Genomic DNA, 25,205 nt, shown 5'->3' with positions numbered 1-25,205 from the left:
ATCACGGACCGCGAGATCGTGACCTGGCTGAAGTCGGACGCTTAACCGACTGCGCCACCCAGGCGCCTCAAAATAAATAAATATTTAAAAAAAAAGTTTGATTCAAATATTTAATTTTTTAAAAGATTTTAAGTAATCTCTATACTCAACGTGGGGCTTGAACTTCACAACCCCGAGATCAAGAGTCAAATGCTCCACTGACTGAGCCAGCCAGGTGCCCCTGATTCAAATGTTTTAGAATATTAGTTCCAGATGACCATCATTTTTAAAAGACTATTTTACTTTGAAATATTCACAAACTTACACAAAAAGTTGGAAGTAAAAGAGAACATTTTTGTTGCCCGAATCATTTGAGAACTGCTGACCTAATGTCCCATCACTTCTAAATACTTGAGTGTATTTGTCCTATAAAAATATATATAATACATATAACATATACAATCCTGTATAATTTCAGCACAATCAATCAAAATGCAGAAATTAACACCAACACATCACTACCAACCGGTTCTCAGATTTCATTCAAGTTTCACCACTTGTTCCAACATGCCTTTTATAGAAAAGATTCAGTTCAGAATCATGTGTTGAATTTAGCACTTATGTTTCTTTAGTTTCCTTCAGCCTGGAAGAATTTCTCAGACTTTCCTTGACCTTGACACTTCTCAAAATTATAGGACAGTTATTTTGTAGGATGTCCCGCAATTTGAGTTTGTCTGATGTTTCCTCATGATTACATTCAAGTTATGCCTCTTTGGCAGGAATATCACTGAAGTGATGCTGCATTTTCATTGTATTTTACTGAGTGGCTCACAATTTTGTTTTGTCCCATCATGAATAATGTTCAGTTTGATCATCTGATTTAAGATGTTCTTTTGACAAGCTTTCTGCACAAGATGTTCCAGGTTCATCTGGTACTTTCCCTGCCCAGTCCTGAAATAGGGAGCCCTGGTTTCTTCAGTGGAAAATGGTGTTTAAAGGCCAAGACCTGCACAGTAGATGTGTTCATTGCTTTTGGACTGTTGTTCCTAAACCCTCTCAGTGGACAGTTGCCAATGTATGCATACATAGGCGCGCGCGCACACACACCTGTAAATACCCATTTACATGTCCTATTTCTTCTATGCCTGTTTATGTGTTGAATGTTTATCAGTTCATACTGACACTTCCAGCTCAACACCAACAACACAAGATGGCATCTTAGTTTTCCCTCCTGCATTGGTAACTCCTTCCTCCGACAATGAGAAACCTGCCTCCCGTTACTATATTTACTTATCTGATCAAACTTCCTGAATGTAACCAATCTCCCACATCCTTTTCTACCCTTCTCCTCTTCCTTCCCTGTTTGAACTGTGATTCCCATCCTGGGCTGATCTGATGTGAACCCCTCCTCATCCCATATGGGTCATCCCTTTGTATCAATACCCCCTTCCCCCTGCTCTGGCTCTAATATCCCTCTCCAGGCTGCCTTTCCTCAGGAATGCTAGCCTCAGCCCCAGACTCCCTACCCAAACTGCTCCCACACTATGTGGACACCCTCAGCTCAGGCTGTGACACCCATACTTCCCCTACTCCACTAACGTATAGATGACCCTTTTATTCTGCTAGGGTACCAACTCTCCATGCTGGGCTGCTCCCCGCTCCAATTCTCTATTCTGGGCTACCGACCCTGTGTTATGTGGTTGCCCTCCTCACCATTCTCAGTCCCCATCTCCCTACAATGGACTGCCCCCAACTTGCATGGATGCTCTCCTCACCTCACTTGGGCCTCATACTCCACTCTGGGTCACATTGGCCCACACCTCCACCTCTAACCTGAAAACCTTCTGTGTCTTCGTCTACATAATGGCACTAGGACTGAATTGTAACAATTTGTATTTATATGTATGTGTACATATATCACATCTATAGTAATATATATGCCTTAAACATATGATATGATATAAAAATGATTTTCTAAGTACTTTACCAGAAAGAATAGATTGCTAAAAATATGAAAAAACTGTGAAAAACAGTATGAAATATTGTTAAAAACAACAGAAAAAACTACTAGTATGGACAATGCTCAGGATGCCATTTCTAGACTGAAAACGTAAGCATTACTGAAAGCTTCGTCTTCTGTTGTGAATCCTGATACGTCAAATGTAACACAAGGTTCCCCCCTTAGAGAAACAGAGGTTATTAAATTCCTACACCTACAAACCTAAAACAGAAAATAATCAACAAAGCATTCCAACCTGATAACTAAAAGGCATATGTAAAAGGCTGTTCGACAAAGCATTAATTATAAAAAATATGTTGAAATTAAGAATAAGGAATTGGTTAAAAAAGTCACCTTTAGTTGATGTGACATATTGCACACTAAGATAAATATTAACTTGAGTGACAAAGTTAAAACATTTATTTCAAATCATGTTTAATTAGAGGAGAAGAGAAGCAAGAAACTGAAAGGAGGACAGAAAACACAAACATGAACTCACAAAGGAGTAGTTGAAAAAAGAAAAGCCGAGGAGAGACAGAAAGGCAAACATGAGGAAAGAGGTAAAGAAAAGGCAAAATGAAAGAAAGAAAGAGAAAAGGTGAAGGAAAGCCAAAAATAAACAGGAGTAAGTTCCTAGATGTTGATAGAGCAGGCCCTCGGTAAAATTCCTTAGGGCCCTGTCATCTCTTACCACCTTTTGAAAGGCCCTCTGGCGAATCAGTTTACAAAGCAGACTCTCCAACCATGGCACACGGAGATTAAGAGCTCTGGGCTTTGGAGTCATTCCTAAGCCATACACTCTCTTCCTAGCTAAGCACCAGGCCCCAAGTGACTGGGTTTATCATAAAAATGATATAGTAGGACAATATCTCCAAGCAGATGATTCAGTATGTCAGTGTCACCACTTTAATTATGAAAAGAAAGCAAATTCATTTTAAAAAGCAACAATCACAAGGTTAGTGTGGTTTCTCGGATATACTCCTTTCAAGTCCTTCCTTGTTTAATCACTAAAATACTTCCCAGAGTACCAAATTAGTGCCAAAGAAAGAATAAAAATGGTTGGTACTTCAGAGTAGTATGTCCTTGTGTGCTCTTGAAATAAGTAATTATTTTTAGGCCTCATTTTCCTCATTTGATAACGAGGATGCAGTGGTGAACACAGCATAATGTATAAACTTGTTGAATCACTATGTCGTACATCTGAATCTAATGAACCATTATGTATCACCATATTCAAATAAAAACAATAATAAAAAAATAAAATGAGGATGCTGGATGAGATCAATGGCTTCCAAAATGTCAGACCTGCTACATCAAATCATGTTGAGGAACATGTTTAATGATCCTGGTTCGTGGGGCACCTGGGTGGATCAGTCAGTTAAGCATCCGACTTTGGCCTAGGTCATGGTCTCCGATTCGTGAGTTAAGTCCCACATTGGGCTCTCTGCTGTCAGCACAGAGCCCACTTCAGATCTTCTGTCCCCACCCCCACGCTTTCTCTTTCAAAAATAAACATTTTACTTAAAAAAAATTTTTTTTAAACATTTATTCATTTTTGAGAGACAGAAAGGGACACAGCGTGAGCAGGGGAGGGGCAGAGAGAGAGGCAGACACAGAATCTGAGGCAAGCTCCAGGCTCTGAGCTATCAGCACGGAGTGCAACATGGGGCTCAAACCCACAAACCGTAAGATCCTGACCTGAGCCAAAGTCAGACACTCAATTGACTGAGTAATCCAGTGCCCCAATAAACATTAAAAAAAAAAAATCCTGGGGGCGCCTGGGTGGCGCAGTCGGTTAAGCGTCCGACTTCAGCCAGGTCACGATCTCGCGGTCCGTGAGTTCGAGCCCCGCGTCAGGCTCTGGGCTGATGGCTCGGAGCCTGGAGCCTGTTTCCGATTCTGTGTCTCCCTCTCTCTCTGTCCCTCCCCCGTTCATGCTCTGTCTCTCTCTGTCCCAAAAATAAATAAATAAACGTTGAAAAAAAAAAAAAATTAAAAAAAAAAAAAAAATCCTGGTTCTTAAAAAACACGATGTCATTTACATTAGCACCCAAAACAAAAGAGAAATATTTAGGTATAGATTTAACAAAATATGTACAATCCAAATGAAGGAAACTTCAAAACTCTGATGAATGGTGGCACCTGGGTGGCTCAGTCAGTTAAGAGTTCAACTTTTGGTTCGGGTCATGATCTCACAGTTGGTGGGTTTCAGTCCCATATAGGGCTCTGCGCTGGCAGTACGGAGCCTGCTTGGGATTCACTCTCACCGTGTCTCTTTCTCTCTCTCTCTCTCTCTCTCTCTCTGCCTCTCCCCTGCTCACACTGTCTCTCTCAAAATAAATAAGTAAACTTCAAAAAAAAATTGTTTAAAAAAGCAAAACAAAAAACCCCCAAAAAACAAAACTCTGATGAACAAAATCAAAGAACTAAATAAATGGTTTTTCCATGTTCATGGATAGGAAAACTCAATATTGTCATTCTCAACTTTATAAATTCAATGCAATCCCAACCAAAATGTGTTGTGGAAATCAACAAATTGATTCTAATGTTTATGTGGAGAGACAAAGACCCAAGATTTCCAACACGATAGGAAAAGAATGGAGGAGGAGGACTGATACTACCTGACTTCAAGACTTACTACAGTAATCAAGACAGCGTGGTACTGGGGAAAGAATACATCAGTGGAAGAGAATAGAGAGCCCAGAAGTAGAACCCCATAAATATAGTCAACTGATCTTTGACAAAAGAGCAAAGGCAACAGAATGGAGCAAACAGAGTTTCTTCAACAAATGGTACTAGAACAACTGCACATTCACATGAAAAAACATGCATCTAGACACAGACCTTGCACCTTTTACAGAAACCAACTCAAAATGGATCACAGATCTAATATAAAATGGAAAATATAACTCCGAGAAGGTAACAGAAGAAAACATAGATGACCTTGGGTATAGCAAAGACTTTTAGATACAACACCAAAGCACAATCCATAAAACACTGATAAGCTGAACTCCATTAAAATTAAAAACTTCTGGGGGTGCCTGTAAGCATCCCAACTTTAGCTCAGGTCATGATCTCCTGGTTCATGAGTTCGAGCCCTGCATTAGGCTCTCTGCCGTCAGCACGCAGCCTGCTTTGAATCCTCTGTCCCCGCCTCTCTCTGCCCCTTCCCTGCTGGTGTGCTCTCATGCTCTCAAAAATAATCAAACATTTTTTAAAAATTTAAAAAAATTAAAAACTTCTGCCTGCTAAAGACAATGTCAAGACAATGAGAAGATAGGCCACAAGACAGGGAGAAAATATTTGTACATCTGATAAGGGACTATTATCCAAAATGTACAAAGAACTCTTAAAACTCAACAATAAGAACACAACATGATAAAAAAAATGAGTTAAAGATAGCAGACATCCCACCAAAGAAAATACACTGATAACAAAATGTATATAAAAAGATGCTCCATATCAAATGTCATCCCGAAAATGCAAATTAAACCAACAATGAGGTACCACTACATACTTATTGGAAGAGCCAAAATCTGAAGCAATGACACCACCAAATGATGATGTGGCACAATGGAGACTCTCGTTCATTGCTGGTGGGAATGTAAAATGGTATAGACACTTGGGAAGAGAGATTGGTGGTTTCTTTCTTTCTTTCCTTCTTTTTTAAGATTTTATTTTTAAGTAATCTCTACACCCAATGTGGGGCTCAAATTTATAACCCTGAGATCAAGAGTTGCACACTCCACTGACTAAGCCAGCTAGGTGCCCCAGATTGGTGGTTTCTTAAACACATTCAGGGGTGCCTGGGTGGCTCAGTCGGTTAAGTGTCTGACTTCGGCTCAGGTCAATATCTCACGGCTCAGGAGTTCGAGCCCTGCATTGGGCTCTGTGCTGACAGCTCAGGGCCTGGAGCCTGCTTCGTATTCTGGGTCTAGGTCTCTCTCTGCCCTTCTCCCGCTTGAACACACATGTGCTCTCTCTCAAAAATAAAAAACATTTAAAAAAAACCAAACCTAAACATACTCTTACCATATGATCTAGCAATCACGGTCCTTAGCATTTATCTAAGAGAGTTGAAAAACTTAGGTCCACACAAAAACTTGCACGTAGATGTTTCCAGCAGCTTTATTCATCATTACCTACTCTTGGAAGCAACCAAGATATCCTTTAGTAGGTGAATGGATAAACTGTTACATCCAGATGATGGAATATTATTTGGCACTAAAAACAAATGAGCTATCAAGCCATGAAAAGACATGAAAGAATCTTAAATGCGTATTACTAAGTAAAAGAAGCCAATTTCAAAAAGGCAAAACTCTGAAGACAGTAAAAAGATCAGTGGTTGCCAGGGGTGGGAGGGATGAATAGAAGGAGCACAGACAATTTTCAAGACAGGGAAAATACTCCGAAATGTACCACAGTGATAGATACATGTCATTATATGCTTGTCCCAAACCACAAAATGTATAACACTAAATGTGAACCCCAACAAAAACTATGGACTTTGAGTGATTGTAATGTGTCACTGTAGGTTTATCAATTGTAAAAAATGTACCACTCTGGTGGGGGAAAATGGGGGAGGCTGTGCATATGGGGGCAGTGGGTATATGGGAAATCTTTGTATCTTCCCCTCAATTTTGCTGCCAACCTAAAGCTCTTCTAAAAAAAACGTCTTAATTTAAAAACAAAAATTCCCTTGGGGCGCCTGGGTGTCTCAGTTGGTTGGGCGTCCGACTTCAGCTCAGGTCATGATCTCACGGTTTGTGAGTTCGAGCCCCGCGTTGGGCTTTGTGCTGACAGCTTGGAGCCTGGAGCCTGGAGCCTGCTTTGGATTCTGTGTCTCCCTCTCTCTCCGTTCCTCCCCCACTCGCACTCTTTCTCTCTCTCACTCTCAAAAATAAATAAAGATTAAAAAAAAATTTTAAGAAAACAAAAACAAAAACCCCCAAAATTCTCACTCCAGACCTACTGAACTAGAATCTGGGTATTTTTAACAGGTTCTTCAGGTGAGTCTGATATGAAGACAGGTTGGAAATCACTGGACTAAATAAATGACCCTGTTACTAAACACATATTGACCTTTTCATATAGTGACTATACTTTTACAACAGCTTTGGAAGACATGTATATTACGGTCACTGTTCTAAAGATTGAGAAACAGGATCAGGAAAGTGAACTACCTGAGATCACATAATTAAGTAAATAGCTGAGTCAAAACTCCAATTCGGGCGATTCATGTCGTTTCATGTCACAATGGTTCAACATGGTTCTAATATTTATTATTCTAGAGGATACTTAAAATGTATTATTTTAGGGGTGCCTCAGTCGGTTAAGCGTCCGACTTTGCCTCAGGTCATGACCTCGCAGTCATGTGAGTTCGAGCCCCGCGTCGGGCTCTGTGCTGACAGCTCAGAGCCTGGAGCCTGTTTCGGATTCTGTGCGTCCCTCTCTCTCTGCCCCTCCCCTGTTCACGCTCTGTCTCTCTCTGTCTCAAAAATAAATAAATGTTAAAAAAAAAAAAAAATTTTTTAAAAACCGTATTATTTTAAAAGGCCTCTGTTTTGAGAAATGACCGCTAAAGCAAAGTTGTGGAGAGGAGTGTATGGCACAGGTGCAAAGCAAGCTAGGTTCCCATTATGTAACCTTAGAAACTGCAACAGACAGACAGACAACACCCACCTTAACTGTACCATCATCACTGCCAGTGCAGACAAGCTGGGGGCCCCTCCTGGCTGGGTAACAGGAATTCACAAAGGAAGTATGTCCTTTCAGCCTTTTAACCCTCTCGCCTGTCTCACTGTCCCATACTGCCACAGTTTTATCTGTGGATGCGGAGAAGAGCATACTACAAGAAGAACAAAAAAAGAAATAAGTGAAGAAAAGCAATGGCAACCACCCCCTCCCCCCACACACACAACACTTGCCAAAACGTGCCACTCTTTGAGGTCACTGACAGGTTGTGCTCTGACAGTTTGACACATGATGCAGGAATGCTTCACCCTCCCTAACAAAATCCTGCTGGTTTTCTAGACCCAGTTACAAGGTCTACTCTATGAAATGTCAAAAAAATTTCCTTCTGTCAGTCCCCATGATGTATTACAACCTAATACCAGTAGTTTTCTCAATCTTTTTCTCCTTTGAGATAGACAACACTTTAGACATTTTCCCATCTGGAAATGTTTAATCACTCCCTGCTGCAGAGTGAAGACACACTGTAGCAATTCCTGACCTGGTGGCCCGGTAAAGTTTTTACTTTGTTTCCAAAAATGATTTCTAAGTTATAATTGATTTCATAAGGCATTCTTTACTCAAATACTAATAGGGAAAATGTATACAAGGTTATGTACCAGTTGATTCCGGGACCCTAAGATTTTAGAGGCCAGAGGTATAAAACAGTGAATGTTCACTAAAATACCTAATAGGATTAAATGACTTTGGATGATCACATTTTTATATTACCTAGGTTATTGTAAAATTATGCGGTCATTAAAATGTTTATGATAAAACGTATACTATGATACAGATACAATAGGTGAATAACAGTAAGGAAAAAAGCAGCAGAAAAGATCACACATGAAGCTCTAACGTATACGAAAAACCAAATGGCTTCGAGTAGGAAAAAAACTTGAGAAAAACATATCATAAGATTAACAGTGATAATCTTTGGAGTCATAGGAATATGGGCTATTTTTTCATTTATGTTTTTGAGTTTCTCAAAAGAAACATTTTATTGTTTTTATTAAAAAAAATAACTGATATCTGCATATGCAAATTACATTTTGTTTTGTTTTAAAAAGAAACAAATTTGCCTGAGCTGTTGATGTTAGGTGATAGAGATGTATTCATATATGCATACATGGAGCAAGAAACACCAAACTTGGCTTAACAGTGATAGGATAATAAAGTAGCTGCTCCAAACGCAGTAGTTTTTGATGGCATAGTCTCCCGAGAGAGAAAACTCAAGGATGCAATGTGAAAGGATGCCGAGACGAGTTGGTAGGAGAAGCAGCTGTCATTCCACTGTGCGAACTACTCACCTGCCATCGGTATTATAATGCAGCTCCATCACCGCCCCACTGTGTCCCTTCAATGTGGCATAGTTATCACAGTCACCATAGACATTCCACAGCACTGTCAGGGAGACAGGGGTTCTGTGATCATTACTACGCAAAAGAAAAGTCATCATTGGCCACAGAAAAGGTACTTCTAAGTTTATCACAACAGTTTTGAAATTATACTCCCTTGGAGTATTCTCCCTATTGGTTCTCCCAGCTGGACCAATTTTCCTGACACTAAAACAAAAGTAATGCCATATTTTCATATTCCATAAGGTTGAAAAAATTAATTTTTTAAATCTGAAAGTTTTCTGTTGTAATGTTAAAAAAGTTGGTACTCACTCCTACATGTCTGCTATGAGTATAAGAGAACTGCAAAATGATGGCACTTACAGAAAACCCAAGAAGCTGCAAACTGACTTGAAGGGCACATGGCAATGACTTTATACTACATTTACTCATTCCACATGTACCATGTACCCGTAACAAGCCAGATGCTGGGGTAAAATGATAAGCGAATAGACACAGTTCCTGTCCTCAGGCAGCTTGGTCTAGCAAGGAATGAGGCTTGAGGAGTATTATTAAGGAGCACCTTGGGGCGCCTGGGTGGCGCAGTCGGTTAAGCGTCCGACTTCAGCCAGGTCACGATCTCGCGGTCCGTGAGTTCGAGCCCCGCGTCAGGCTCTGGGCTGATGGCTCGGAGCCTGGAGCCTGTTTCCCATTCTGTGTCTCCCTCTCTCTCTGCCCCTCCCCCGTTCATGCTCTGTCTCTCTCTGTCCCAAAAAATAAATAAAAAACATTGGAAAAAAAATTAAAAAAAAAAAAAAAAAAAAAAAAAAAAAGGAGCACCTCTATATGTAATAAGGCATGTACATATGGTATTTTTCTGTTGATAAACCATTTTTTTGTTTGATGAAATTAAGCACATCAATTTAAGGGACTGATCTTAATTAATCTTCTGCAAAGATTCCCAACTCTTCCAGATGCTTGGTCACTGTTAAGTTGAAGGATCACAGAACTAGAATACCTACATCAAGACAGCAAAGATAGCTACCATCTACCTTGAGGTACAATCTTATAAGCAAAGAGCTAAAGGACTCACTTAATCTCACAATACAACAAACGATGCCAGAATACAAGAGTCAGATGTTTCTGGTATTTTCTCTCTTGTTTTTTCTCATGACTCTTCTGAAGTGATTTTTTCTACTTATTTCTGGAAAATGGGTATTCCCAACTAGCAGCTGAGAATCTAAATGCCGTATGATCCTAATGACGTACAGGTAGATTATCCAAGTGAGTTGCCACTTTAGGATCCCCATGTCCCCTCCTTCTTTTCACATGCTAGGATTCTATGAGTGGATCAAGAGGAAGGCCTCACACTTTTGGGAAAAGGAAAAGCTATCTCTCTCATTACTTCCATTAACCTGGTATGCCTAGATCTCTTGTCTGGCTAAATCAGCTCAAGATTTGCCTCCATGAGGAAGATACCCTCAAACTAGGACAACTCACTTTCCAAGTAGTAACATGATTCCTCCTGTACTACATGGACCTTGAGTTCTATACCCAAGATCACTCAACATTTTCATGATACTATTTCAGCATGTTAGCCATGCAGTTTGTGATGTGACCAGCTCAGACTGATACCTTCTGTGGCACTGAAGGTTTTAAAAAAAGAATCACTATTTGGCAAAGAACAATTACTCCAGCTTCAAAAACTCTCTTACATATCAGTCGATCGAATCCTGCAGATGCTAAGGTGGATCCGTTGGGATGAAACTTGCAGCAGTACACTTCCCCTTCATGTCCTGAGAGAAGCATGATTGGAGCTTGAAGGGAGGAACACCTGGGAGGTCCCTAAACAAAAGACAGAAGTACAGGGTAGTCACTGCATACAGGCAAAGGAGGCTGCAAAAGACATGGGGAACAATAATCGAGTGGATTTCTTCTGATTTAGAGAACAGCAACTTTTCTCACGTGAACTTCTGCCTCCAATGCGACGCGGTCCTGCTGAAGTGTCCAGTGTCAACCTGTTATTCTAACTACTCCCTCATTCTGCTCCCGTCCCATAGCCAACTTTTAATCGCTCAAACATGTTAAACTCATTTCTGCTTCAGGATCTTTATTCTTGTTGTTGTCCCTGATCGGATCTTCTTCCCTTAGATCTTCCTGTGTTTAGCTCCTTTCAAATGTTTCCACTTCAGAAAGTGTTTCTTTGATCACTCAAACTCAAGCAGCACCACACCTCCCCTCTGCATTCGATTAGTCCTACTGTATTTCCCCATAGCACTTATCACTACCTGCAATTACCTTCCTTATTTTATCTTATTTTTAACGTATCTTGTCCTTTTTCCCCACTACAAAAGGTTTGTGAGTGCAGGGACCCTGCTTGCGTCATCCAACACTGTTTTCCCAGTCTCTAGCTCATTTAATGAATGAATGAGTGAACTGACCTTCCCAACAACTCCGCAGGGTACAGATTACTGGGGAAAGTAGTTTTAATTATGGTCTCAACACTAAGCCTAGGCTTGGACAAGTCACTAAAACCTCATACTCTTGTCAGAGAGAAAAACTAGTACACTATCAGTAATCCCCAAACCTCTTCAGTCATTTCCAGTTTATGCATTTATTAAAAAAATATATATATTATGTGCCAGACACTCTCTAGGCACTGGGAAAATAGTACTGAACAAAATAAAAACGAACAATGGAGTTTGTGTTCTAGAGGGGAGGAGGAAGAGGAGGGAGGAAGAGAGAAAACAAATAAAACAGATGGTAGGTGGTAGGTACTATGGAGGAAAAAAAGCAACGTGGGTTAATGCATATGGTGAATTGCAACTTAAAACAGGGTCGTCAGGAAAGCCCTCACTGATAAAGTGGTATCTGAACAAAGATTTGGAAGAGCTGAGTGTGTAAACCATGTGGGTATTTTGAAGAAGAGCACTCCAGTAGAGTGTAGCATATGAAAAGGCTTTGGGGCAAGAACATGGAAGCCAGTGTGACTGGAGCAGGGTGAGCAACGGAAAATTGGCACATCTGAGCGGTAAAGGGAAAGAGGGCAAAAGGCTGTAAGGGTTTGGGTTTAACTTTGGGGGAAGTGGAAAGCCACCGAAAGTCGGCAGCAGAGGGTAACGTGATCTAACGTTTAGCAGAATTCCTCTGGCTGCCGGACTGAGAACAGATTGAACAGACAAGAGCAGAAAACAAGAATACCAGTTAGAACCTCACTGCAATTGTCAGATGAGATGATCATGGCTTAGACCAGGAGCTAGTGATGGAGTTGGTAGAAGTGGTAGCAATTTGGGATATATTTTGAGGAGGGTGCCAGCACGATTTGTTCATGGACTGGCAGAGAGGTTGAGAGAGGAGACACACACATGTATTTCTTGATCTGAGCCTAATAGTCCAGGAGGAGAGGTGTGATCATTACCTCTATCTCACAAGAAATGCAGTTAGGAGCATGGATTCTGGGCTTAAAATCTGTTTCTATCATTTACCAGATAAGAGTTTACAAAACAGGATACTAACAGTTCCTACCTCTTTAGCTATTACCAAGATTAACAGAGTTTTCATGTACAAAGTACTTAATACAAGGACTCGATGAACGTTAGCTATTGTTCGGTTGTTGTTAGTAACAGTACTAGCGCTGAGAGGTAAAGAGGAAAGCAACTTGCCCGAAGTCCCAAAGCGAGTCGGTGTCACTCATTTCCTTTCTCCCCTCATTCACTCATTCATTCATCCATCCATTCTACAAACTTTTCTGAATGTTGACTCTATGTCGGATCCCTGGGAGATTAAGTATGAGAAAGCCCTGGTCCTGGTTTTGAGTTCAAGGTCCTTAAACTCTAATTCTAACGCCACGCCACAGGGTGGTCGAGACGCTGAAAACAGGAGTCCAACGGGCTAACGAACGAAGCATCCGCGGGGGGGGGGGGGGGGGGGGGAGGGGGGGGAGGGGTGTCGACGGCTTTTACGGTGTTTTCTGCTTTAACTGCAGGTAGCGATTCTCGTTCCGCCCCCGCAGTGCGGGATCTCCCGGTGCAGGGCTCTCGGAGATGAAGGATGAGCTGAGGGCCGAAGGCCGCCTCCTACTTCACTTACCGCTTGCAGCAAAGCTCCCGGCGCCGTCTGCTGCTGCCCGGCTCCGGGGCCCGACCCCGCCGCTCCCAACAGCAACTCATGCCGCTGCCGTTTGACTGGTACCAGCGGCAACTCTGGGCCCTTACGCTTCTGCTGTTCTATCATGGCGGCAACCGCTCTTCTCAGCGCCGCCACTGACCGCGCCGACAGGCTCAGGCACCGCGCGATTGGTTCCGACTTAGTTCTTCCCCCAGAACTTCCGGCTTGGAGAAACCAATCGGCTTCCAGTAATCTCCTCTGCACCGCCTCCTGAACGCTCTTCTTTTATTGGTCAGCTCTTCCTGGCGTCATGAGAGTACGATGCCAGGATTGGTGGGTAGAGCTGGAGTCCCACCTAGGCGCGCTGTGTCTTGTGGGTGGAAGCGCTGTCTGGGTTTTGGCGTTTCGCGCAATGCTGCGGCGGGGAGACCCGGAGCTGACACCGAGTAAGTGGAAGGAAGGTCGGGGGTGGGTGGTTGCGGCATTTGGAGGCGGCGCCTCGGTTGTGTGGCCTGAGCCTGGCCCTTGTCAGCTGAAGGTTTGCAGGAGGCAGAGGCGGGTCCGGAGTTCGCCGCGCCGGCAGGTAGCAGCGTGGGTTCCGCTTCTAGGCTGGGGCAGAGCGTTGGGGTCTTTGCGGCCGCCTGGGGCTCTCGACGGCTGACTTGTTTGTCCAGCGCCTGCAGTGTAGAACCCTGTGCCGGACGCTCCCAGGGAGGAAAGGCCTGTCTCCCAGCTCCACCAGGTTCCTCTATGGCTGAGGAGGCCGGCTTGTTTCTACCACTGATGGTGCAGCCTTGTACTAGGGCCTGCTTTGTGCCTCAGAGAAAACAGAGATGAGGGAAATGTCCGACGCCTGCTTCTCCTGAGTACGGTCTTGTTGAGAGCTTTGGATTCATACGTGGGAACCAGGTCTCCTCCTTAATCGTCCAACTGATACTTATTGTGCAGAGCCTCGGGTACATTGTGAACCAAACATGGTCCCTGACCTCAGGGGCTTGAGTCTGGTGGTGCAAACATGTAAAACAATGATCGCACTAAGAACTGTAAAATAGTGCTGCCTAAGAGAGGGGCCTGATGTTATGCGTGCCTAAAATAAGCAGAAAGGCATCTGTGAACAAAAGGTGCCTGAATTGGTAACCTAAAGGGAGAATTCTAATTACTTAGGTCAAGAGAGGAAGGCAGAATATTCCATCTAGAACAGCATGTGCAGGGGCCCTGTGGCAAATGACTAAAAGGCAAAAAGAGGCCACTGTGGCCAATACAGAGGAGATGAAAGAGAGTCTGGTACAGGATGCAGCCGGAGGGGCGTAGAGGTGCAGAAATCTTACTGTGAGAATGATGGGAAGCCACTGGATGTTTTTTATGGGGGAGGGGGGAGGTGGTCTGGTGGGAGAGTGGCTTGATCCCTCAGGCTCAGTAGCATGAACAGATAGGAGGAGAGATAGGTACAGATAGACGACTTGGGTGAGAGCTATTAGCAATGAAGACTGAGGTATTTGTACAACTGCAGGAACTGGACAGTTTTCTAGAGACATATAGGAGGTAAAATTAGTAGGATTTAATGATGGATTGGATTTAGGGAGTGAAAGGAGAGAAATCAAACTGTAGATCCTAGGTTTCTGGCTTATGCAACAGGGTAGTTCTTTTTTTGGAAGAAGAAGAGGGAGGTGGTATGATATCCAGGAGGCAGTTTGAAATATGGCTTTGGAACTCAGAAGCGAGTTTTCGGGAAACATTTACTTGGGAATAATTGCATATAGGTGACAATATGAGCCATAAGTGTGGGTAAGAGAACCTTGAGTGGTCCCAACTTGTAATGGCCAAGAATGAAAGCATGAGTCCACAAGAGAAACACAAGAGCTATAGAGAAGGACCAGAGGAATGTTGCCTCAGCAGCAGGAAATGGTCTGTGTAGTGGTGCCTGGCTGGTGCAGTCGGTAGAGTGTGCCAACTGTTGATCTTGAGGTTGCGAGTTTGAGCCCCATACTCAGTGTAGAGATTGCATAAAAATAAAATCTTTAAAAAAAAAAAAAAGATTCTGTGTTAGAAAAAGTTTCTGTGTTAGAAAATCCTGGGATTTGGGGCGCCTGGGTGGCTCAGTTGGTTAAGCGGCCGACTTCGGCTCAGGTCATGATCTCGCGGTCCATGAGTTCGAGCCCCGCATCAGGCTCTGTGCTGACAGCTCAGAGCCTGGAGCCTGTTTCAGATTCTGTGTCTCCCTCTCTCTGACCCTCCCCCGTTCATGCTCTGTCTCTCTCTGTCTCAAAAATAAATAAAAAACGTTAAATTTTTTTTTTAGGAAATCCTGGAATTTAAATAACATGAGAATTGAAACATGTCTGTTGGCTTTATCATCATGGAGCTTATGGTGTCCTTCGTGAGAGTTGGTGTGATGAGACCAGAAGCCAGATATGAGGCAGAGATTCAGGAAAGGAAATGGAGGCAGTGAATCTACAGAGTATTTTTCATACATAAGATTGTAAAGGAGAGGAGAGGATGTGGAAGCTGAAAGAGATGAGGGGTCACCAAGGATCCAACTGAGAGGGCGAAGGAGAAAGTGAGAGAGAGAAATTGGGTCATTGATCGTGTTGTGAAAATGTGGGAATGGATGGGATCCAAAGTACAGTTAGAGCAACCTTAGGAAGATGGACAGTTTCTCCAGTGAATAGAAAGGAAGAAGGAAATGAAGGCAGTAGGAACAGTCTGTTTGTATATTTGGTACTGATAAAATGAATTCCTTTCTCATGGCTTTTATTTTCTCTGTAAAGTAGGTGATGTGATCATATGCTTAGAGTGAGAGGAGATCAGAGATTTAAGAAGATTGCAGAAGGTGTGAAAGACGTTGTAGATTGTGGGAGAATTGTGTGACCAGAGGAATGTAGAATTGTCTTGCAGATTTAAGGTTGGAGATCATAATTTTTTTCTAGCAACATCAGGCTATTCTGTGCCAGCATGCAGAAAACATACCAAGGTATGGTGGTGAGGACTGTGGGTTTGACTTGCTCAGCGCACATTTCTGCCTCTACCTCTTACAAGGCAGCGCACATTGCCTTCTCTTACTGAAAATTCTGAGATGCCAAAAACGATTTCGTAGACTCCTTTGCACCTAAGGTGAGAATTGAATTTGGAACTGAGTTAGATGTGGAGACAAAGAGGGTGAGAGCCATCCAATTCTGCTGGCAAATTTCGTAGCAGAGCTGATGTCTCTTTAGTCACCAACTTTCTGGTTTAGTGACTTTCTGCAATGATAGCCATAACTGTCTTGATCATGGCGAAGACTTATTTTGCGGGTTAGGACTTGTTCCTGTAAGTTCTAACAGAGCCTGCTCCCATAGCCCTTCAAGTTATTTTGTAAGCCACATGATCCCTGGCGATAACTCCCTTTTGGCTTATCTTAGCTAGCATGGGTTCTGTTGTCTGCAACCATACTTCACTCATGCCAGACAGGTGAGCTGTAAAGACAAGGGCTGTAAAGCTGTAAAGACAAGGGTCTTTACAAGCTGTAAAGACAAGGGTTAAAGGGCGGTCAGGGTATTATTAAAATGATGGGCTATGGAGTCCAAGCTGGAGAGGGCTAACAGGTTGGAAGAAAGTAGAGGTCAATAGATTAGGGTTCTAATGAGGTCAAAGAACAGTGTTCTCTGCTATAGGACTTCCATTTATCCTTAAAGTCCTCTTCAGTTGTCACCTCTTAAACTTCCCTGTGTCCTCCAAACCCTTGGTCTCTCTTGTTTTCTCAGCACTTTGAACCTAGCCACTATTTTAGCACTGATCACATTGCATTGCAAATGGTTACCATTATCCTACCAGACGAGGAAGTCTGTGAGGATAGGGACTGTGTTGAAAGGGGTAGTAACAGTGGCCTGGGCATATGACCCTTGGAATGGCCTAGTATTTGTCTCTTTCTAGCCGTGCATTTTGGGCAACTTACTTCATTTCTGTACACAGGAATACCTACTTTGTAGAGTTGTTTTTTTTTTTTTTTTTTTTAATTTTTTTTTTTCAACATTTTTTATTTATTTTTGGGACAGAGAGAGACAGAGCATGAACGGGGGAGGGGCAGAGAGAGAGGGAGACACAGAATCAGAAACAGGCTCCAGGCTCCGAGCCATCAGCCCAGAGCCTGACGCGGGGCTCGAACTCACGGACCGCGAGATCGTGACCTGGCTGAAGTCGGACGCCTAACCGACTGCGCCACCCAGGCGCCCCTGTAGAGTTGTTTTAAGGCCTGAAGGGAGGTTTATGAAGTGCTTACCACAGAGCCTGGCATAAACATCGGTAAAATGTGCTGAACTAGTGAGTTAACAGTTTGAAGTAGGATTAAATGAAGTACTTCAGTATTTCAGTAGACAGTTCTAAATTTCAGTGTGCTAGACGCTGCAGATTTGTGGGGGGGGGGGGATGGATATGATACTGTGTAAGACAAGGGCATGCACAGAAGAATTTCACAATCTAGAAAGGGAAGAAAAAATGTCCATATGATTTGAATCCCATCTTCATCATTCATAGCTTTGTAATCTTGAGTAAGTTACTTAGCTTCTCTCATGTCTTAGTTTTTTCATCTATAATGTGGCAATGATAATTGCCTATCTTGTCGAGTGGTCCGAAAGAGAATCAAATTACTTAAGACAAGTAAAGCTCTTAGGTTAACGTACAGCAAATAAATACTCGAACACTAGCTGTTGTTATCAGATGACTTGGAGAGGACCTCCAAGATTATTGACTAAGAACAGTGTGGGGTAGAACGTAAGTACTGGTCATGGGGTTTCGTGCCAATGGCTAGCTGTAAGCAGCCTCTGTCAAGTCACTTGACCTCTGTTAGCCCTATTTTCAGTTAAGTAAAAGTAATGAGGTGAATGATTCCTTTTCATCTTTCACATTTTATGAGTCCGTTTTTTGTGTTTTTCTTTGCACTTTACTATTCTCTTTCCTGCTTTTGGATATTTTCTCAATCAATCCATGACTGAAGTTCAAAAAGGAAGAAGCATCTGTCTCAGATAGTCATTCTATCAAGTTGGCGGAAGGAGGAAGTTTGGCTACCATTGTGGCATTTGAAAATCTCCCCCCTTCTAATCTAGCCAACATATTGGGTGGAAGTTATTTCCTCTACATTCTTTAGACCAGAATGCTTTCTCCCTTCTTTCTTTCCCTGTTTGTTTGGCGTATAGTGGCCATTCACTCATTCAAAAACAAACAAACAAACAAACAAAAAACCCACAAAATTTTGAGTACCTACTGCATACCAGATATGAGGAACAGAAGACCAAATAAGAAATGATCCTTGGTTACATGTTTAGATGAATTAATCCAGACCCAGCTCATCATAGCCTCATCCATGAATAACGCCCTTCTGACGATGACTCCTCCTTGGAATCTCTAATGTTGGGACTTAGTTCATGTTAGAAATTCTCACAAGATTTAGATGTGCACTGTGAATTCTTTTGAGGCAATGGAGAATAGTGGTTGAGAATGCAGGCTCTGGAGTCATTCTGTCTTTGCTCATATCCCAGTATTTTTACTTATCAACTGGTTCTCCTCTCAATTCATATGCACAGGTTAAAGATAAATTAAAATCCCTTTAACTCTTAGGGTTCTATCTAGTTATTATTGTTCTGTTACGACCACAACAAATCTAAATTCAAACAAACTTAACTACAACAACAAAAATCTTGGCCAGATCAGTAAGGTGACACATGAAATGAAGTTCCAAAGATGCCTTAAAATATCTTCCAATTTGGGGCGCCTGGGTGGCTCAGTCGGTTGAACATCTGACTCTTGGTTTCCTTTCAGGTCATGATCTCGCAGTTCATGGGTTTGAGCCTTGCATCGGGGAGTGGGGGTGGGGTGGGGTGGGTGGGTTCTGAGCTGACAGTGTGTGGCTTGCTTGGGATTTTCTCTCTCCCTCACTCTCTGGCCCTCCCCTGCTCATGTTGCTTTTTCTCAAAAAACAAAAAACAGTATCTTACCAATTTAATATTGTTCTATGAGCTTCACGTTGCTTGAGAGAAGGGAGAGCAGGATGTTTTTCTTTTTTAATTGCATGCACATTTAAAAAAAAAAACAAGTTTGAAATAGTTACAAAACTGGAGGTACAGTACAAATAACATTTTTTTATGAATCATTTGAGAGCTAAGTTGCTGACCTGATGTCCCATCATCCCTGAATACTTTAGTTTTCCTACAAACAAGGACATTCTCCTGTATAACCACACTGTAACTACTATAATCAGAAAGTTAACATTGCATTACTTCTTCTAGTCTTTTTTTTAAATTTTTTTTTAATGTTTATTTAGTTTTGAGACAGAGGGAGAGAGAGCATGAGTGGGGGAGGGGCAGAGAGAGAGGGAGACACAGAATCTGAAACAGGCTCCAGGCTCTGAGCTGTCAGCACAGAGCCCGATGCGGGGCTCGAACCCACGAACTGTGAGATCATGACCCGAGCTGAAGTCGGACGCTTAACCGACTGAGCCACCCAGGCGCCCCTACTTCTTCTAGTCTTTAGGCCCTGTCATCATTCTGGACAGCCCAATATGTGGACGCCATCATTACCCTGCTCCTTTTCACACTGGGTTGATCTTCTTTGCAAATTTCCTCCTCACCCAATATAGGTTCTGACCTCACTCTGGGCCATCGTTCCCCTGCCACACCTCCCGTCCCCACACTCTCCTTGCTCTGTCCCTTGCTTTGGGAAGTGGGTGGCTAGTAACTGGGTCCCTGTTGCCTCCCTACACATTACAATGTTTAAAAAACGTTCACTTAAAATGAAGCACTTAAAGAAGATACTCTGTTTCTAGAATTATTGCAAAGCAACTCTAAATGGTATACCTCGATCTTTGTCAATTTACTTGCTCTTTTAAGTCTACAGATGTGGTCCTATTTGACTGGACTGACTATATCTGTGTTCCATAAACTTTCTTAAAACAGCAGGACTCTTTTTTTCAAATGACATCTTATTTAGAAGCTTAATAGGTAAATCGGATCCAAGCAGAATACACTCCTGTACCCTTCACTCCTCCTTGCTCCCATGGTCCAACCCAAGGCGGGGAGGGCAAGTGGGAATTGGCAATAAACAGTCTCTTACTAATTACTGAAGAGAGACTACTGGCTCCCAACTGCTCTGGGCAGGACCTCCAGAAGTTAGTTTCTTTGGGGATGTGTTCCCCCTTCCTTTGAGGACTCTCCTCTGGTTGGTTGGCCTCCAGGCCTACTTCTTTGGCTTTCTTGAACCCTGTGGTCCCTAGATATTTCAGAGTTGACTGTTTACAAATAAACTCAGGTTGAGGAGTTTCTGAACAACCACCATAAAACTCTAGGTTTTATAGGACATAATTTGAAAGAAAACATCAAGGTCCATTTTTAAAAATGGCAACCTGCTACTTTCCTGAAATTGTAAACCTGTTACTGTCATGTTTCCAGATTTCCCTCATTAATGCATGCCACTCTCCTTCTTGAAGAATCACATAGGGTTTCTCCTGTTCTGTGGCAGGAGCCAACAGGAGAGCTTTAAGTTATGTATTCCTACACTGACCACAGCAGAAATCTGTAAGAATCAACTTTAGATTTTTTTCTGTTTTTTTTTTTTTCTCTTTCCATGACCTTTGTGTAGAGAGGAACAGGTTATAGACTAAGATGTTTGAGCTCAATTTAGGTGTCCTAGCTGCTGATGCCTCTGTGGACTCTATACCTCACTAGTGCTCCAGGAGCTGGAGGAATTAAAGTCTCTTGATGGAGCCACTGGCCTCAGGTCAGTGACCTCTGTTTTAGGATGTGAGATAAGAGGTGCTAGTCAGAGAGAGGGGAAGACTGGAGATGAGCCTGCAGAGCTAGGAAGTGACAGAGGCAAGAGCCAACCAGGCTGTGATACTTGGATTTAACCTGTTTACCAGCCATTTCTCAAGAACTGACAAATCTGCCCTCATTCCATGTGCTATCAGTAGAGTAACAGAAAACCACCTGTGGCTGACCTAAGCAGAAAAGGGCGAGTTTATCATAAGGATACAAAGTTGTCTTATGGAACTCAAGGACAAGGATGTAGGAACCTGGGGATGATACAAGAACCAGGGTTTGGAAAGCTGGTGGGATTTCTTTCAGTTCTGTTTTAAGTGAGGCAGTGCAGTTAATAGACGATGCTATAGATCAGGTAGAGTTTCCAAAACCAGGACCCAGAGCCATCATGTGAAAGTGAGGGGTTGTGCTGGGAATTGAGGAGAAAAGAAAGTATTTGGTTATGAAAGTCTAGGGAAAATAGAGGCTCAAGTCTTACTGTTGGCAAATGTAAATGGGAAAAACCGAACTGAGGGCAGTACCCTTAGATTGATCTTTGTGTAGCACTGATTTTATTCGGCAGAGTAAAGTGGCATGGTTAAAAGCCATTGGACTGCTAGTTTCCTCTCTGTTTAAAACCAGGAGACTGAGGTCCCTTCCAACTCCAAAGCTGTAAGACTTTCTTTCTTTTTTGTTTTAATTTTTTTTATTATTTTTTTAACATGTATACATTTTTGAGAGACAGAAGACAGAGCACGAGAGGGGGAGGGGCAGAGAGACAGGGAGACACAGAATCCGAAGCAGGCTCCAGGCTGTGAGCTGTCAGCACAGAGCCTGACGCGGGGCTCGAACCCACAAACTGTGAGATCGTGACCTGAGCCAAAGTCAGATGCCTAACCGACTGAGCCACCCAGACACACCCAAAGCTGTAAGACTTTCTACTCGGGCAGCATCAGCATCGTCTGGGAGCTTGTGGAAATGCACAGTTTCGGGCACCACCTCGGATGTACTGAATTGCAGTCTGCATTTTAACATGATTCACAAATAAGTAAAATTGGTGCATACAAGTGTATATGTGTGTGTATAAATTACTAAAATATATCTTTAAATGATTGTTAATTAATGGTTAATAATTTCATGATTCCATTAAAAAACCTATATATATGAAGAAATTTTAAAGAATATAAACAGAATTGAATGATGAGTGATTTTTTTCTTTATTATGACTGTACGTATAATCATCTGAACTTTTTTTTTTAATTTTTTAACGTTTTTTTAATTTATTTTTGAGACAGAGAGAGACAGAGCATGAATGGGGGAGGGGCAGAGAGAGAGGGAGACACAGAATCCCAAGCAGGCTCCAGGCTCTAAGCCGTCAGCCCAGAGCCCGATGTGGGGCTCGAACTCACGGACCGCGAGATCGTGACCTGAGCTGAAGTCGGGCGCCTAACCAACTGAGCCACCCAGGCACCCCTATCATCTGAACTTTTAAAATGAGCATGTGGGGGCGCCTGGGTGGCTCAGTTGGTTAAGCATCCGACTTCAACTCAGGTCACGATCTCGCGGTCCGTGAGTTCGAGCCCCGCGTCGGGCTCTGGGCTGACAGCTCAGAGCCTGGAGCCTGCTTCCCATTCTGTGTCTCCCTCTCTCTCTGACCCTCCTCCATTCATGCTCTGTCTCTCTCTGTCTCAAAAATAAATAAATGTTGAAAAAAAAATTTAAAAAAAAAATAAAATAAAATGAGCATGTGTATTTTTAGTTTTATAAGGAAAAAAATAAGCTATTGTCTCTTTTGAAAGTCACTTCAGATTAACACCTAGCGTGGTGTTTAAAAGCAGGCGGGGGTAGGGGGGGCACTGGCAGGTTTACTCGGTAGAGAATCCTACACTTGATCCTCGGGGTTGTGAGTTTGAGCCCCGTGTTTGGTATAGACGTCACGTAAATAAATATAACTACCAGAACAAAACAAAACAAAACAGATGGGGACTCTGGTGTCAGCCAGAATGTGACTTCAGTATTTCCTAGCTTTTTGATGTCAAATAGGCCTAGTAATTTGACCTCTGGAAGCCTGGTTGTTTTTGTCATTTATATAAGAATACAACCTACATCTTGAGAGTTTTGAGGATTAAATGAGATACTGGATGTCCAGTGCTTAGCACAGTACCTGGATATGGTAAGTTCTTAATAACCGTTAGCTCTTATTGCTACTATCATTCCCTTTTTCAAGATTCAGTCTCTCACACGCACATCTCAAAAGCCTTCCCTTGACAAAAGAATAGTAATAATAGCAATTAGAAGACAAAAAAACAGACTGATGCCTTTGGGTAGGTATCAAATTGGAAAAAAAAAAAAAAGAGAGAGAGAGAGAGCAAAGTTTCCACAACTTACCATGATCACAGTGGGCAAGAGAGAGGTGGATGAAAGTACATGGTGTTAAATCTAATGCTGTTACTCTGTAGAGATTAGCTGTGGGTTATGTGCACATTTCTTCTTTAATGCAGATGTCTTTCATAGTGTTGTCTTATTTCTTTGTGATAGGACACTTGAATTAGCTTTACCAGAGGAGAAATGGAGGAGCCATAGAACATTAAGGATGAATTCAGGAAGACCCGAGACCATGGAGAACTTGCCTGCTCTCTACACTATTTTCCAAGGAGAGGTATACTCTTTTGGCTTGAACACCTACTCGTTATGTTAAGCATGGACTGGAGGTGAAAAGCTGCTGGGTCTGGAGCTCCTGTCCACTTGAGAATATGTTAAGCATTGCAGTTCCAACAGGAAGGACTAGAGGAGTATCTGGCTACCACTTGTACCTCCTCTAAGCTCCAGACTCCCTACTGCATACTTGACATCTTCATTTGGATACCTCACAGCATGTCTAATTTATGCTTTAAACTGAATTTTTTCTTTTCTTTCTCCCTTTATTATCTCTTTCTCTCTTTCTAGAAATGTTTTTTTTTGTTTTAAGTAATCTCAACACCAGACGTGGGGCTCGGACTCAAGACCCTGAGGTCAAGAGTCAGATGCTTCACTGACTGAGCCATCCAGGGGCCCCTTAATTTTTTCCCTTTTCTAGCCAAATCTGTTCTTCTGGTCTTTCTCATCTCAGCAGATGCAGCCACTAGCCTTCCAGGTACCCATGCTAAACGTCTGGGTCTCGCCCTTCATTTCTCCTCTTGATTTGATTTTGATTTTTCCTCTCCCTCCAGTCCGTCAGCAACTTGTGTCATTACTACCTCCCAAATGTATCTCTTATCTGTATACTTCTTTACCTCTATGGCACCTCCTTAGTTCAAGCCCGCCATCTCTTGACCTGGCCTTACTGGGGCCTCAATATCTATTGTAGTTCCTCTCCAATCTGTTCTTTCCGTTGCAGCCAGAATAACATCTAGAACAGATTGAACATGCTGCTTTCTCGCACTTCTAGGCTTCTCATTGTACTTGAATTCATCCAAACAATTTCATGATCCCTACATGACTTGGCCTCTGCTTACGTGGACAGTGTGGTTTTGTTTCATTCTACTTACACACCAGCCACACTGGCCTCCTTACAACTCTGAGTATTCTAAGCTTGCTTCCTTCTCAGGACTTTTGCATATGCTGTCTGTAACTACCCCACTCTGCCACCGACTTCTTTTCATGTTTTTGGTCTCAACCCTAGCGCCGTCTCCTCAGAGATCTTTGCCCCACCATAAATAAATAGGCTCACCCTGTATTTGCGTACTTGTGTAATGTCTGTCTTCCTCACAAGATACTCAGCTCCATGAGGACAGAGCCCTGAGTGTTTTGTTCGTGGTCGTGTATCTCAGTCCCAAGTAGGTGGGTAGAAAATAATAGGTGCTCATCACGTCTTTGGTGACTGAATGATCGGCCTTTGAGGAAGAAGGCGTTGTATTTGGAGACCAGACAAAACCTGGATTCCTGTCCTGGCGCTTTTACTTGAGACTGCCACTTACTCTCTTTGGGGCCTCAGTTTTCTCATTTGTTAAATGGAGATAATAACTCCTTCCAGAGGATTGCCCTGATGGTTCAATAAGCTGTCATCTGTAAAAACAATGCCTGAGATACAGTAGGAATTCATTAATGTTGTCTTGCTCTTCTCAAAGCAAAAGTAGAGCCAAAAAATTGTGTTTACTGCCTTATGAGTGCCCATGGTATTTTTACAGTATCATTCCTGTGGTATTCATACTTGCTTTATGGTTCACAAAAGTTTCATCTTCTAATAATGTAAAGCCTTTGAGGACAGACTTTGTGTCTGTCAGTCGGTTGTAGATAATCGTGGCTTTTGAC

General features: G+C 42.5%; 2 protein-coding genes across 6 annotated transcripts in view; one reads left to right on the top strand and one right to left on the bottom strand.

The window, feature by feature from the left end:
• The window catches only part of SNRNP40 (small nuclear ribonucleoprotein U5 subunit 40), a 34,274-nt gene extending 20,957 nt beyond the window's left edge, over nt 1–13,317 (bottom strand). The window contains exons 1-4 of the mRNA XM_058718283.1: nt 13,135–13,317; nt 10,761–10,890; nt 9,019–9,112; nt 7,661–7,826 (exon numbers count right to left, since the gene is read on the bottom strand). Of these exons, the coding sequence (XP_058574266.1) occupies nt 7,661–7,826; nt 9,019–9,112; nt 10,761–10,890; nt 13,135–13,278 (534 nt within the window). The 5' untranslated portion in view covers nt 13,279–13,317. The remainder of the gene's footprint in view (nt 1–7,660; nt 7,827–9,018; nt 9,113–10,760; nt 10,891–13,134) is intronic.
• Nucleotides 13,318–13,472: 155 nt separating this feature from the next.
• Nucleotides 13,473–25,205, top strand: part of ZCCHC17 (zinc finger CCHC-type containing 17) — a 63,018-nt gene continuing 51,285 nt past the window's right edge. For 3 of the 5 annotated variants that reach the window (XR_009258280.1, XM_058718284.1, XM_058718285.1), the window contains exons 1-2: nt 13,473–13,598; nt 23,454–23,574. Coding sequence is in view for 3 of the 5 variants with exons in the window: in XM_058718284.1 (XP_058574267.1) it covers nt 13,474–13,598; nt 23,454–23,574 (246 nt within the window). In the remaining 2 variants the exon portion in view is untranslated. The other 2 variants (XM_058718286.1, XM_058718287.1) reach the window with 2 other exon arrangements.

This window comes from Neofelis nebulosa, chromosome 2, assembly GCF_028018385.1.
Source record: "Neofelis nebulosa isolate mNeoNeb1 chromosome 2, mNeoNeb1.pri, whole genome shotgun sequence".
NCBI classification, from domain to species: domain Eukaryota; kingdom Metazoa; phylum Chordata; class Mammalia; order Carnivora; family Felidae; genus Neofelis; species Neofelis nebulosa.
Note: the sequence above shows the minus strand (reverse complement) of the source record. Positions and strands in the feature narration are given on the sequence as shown.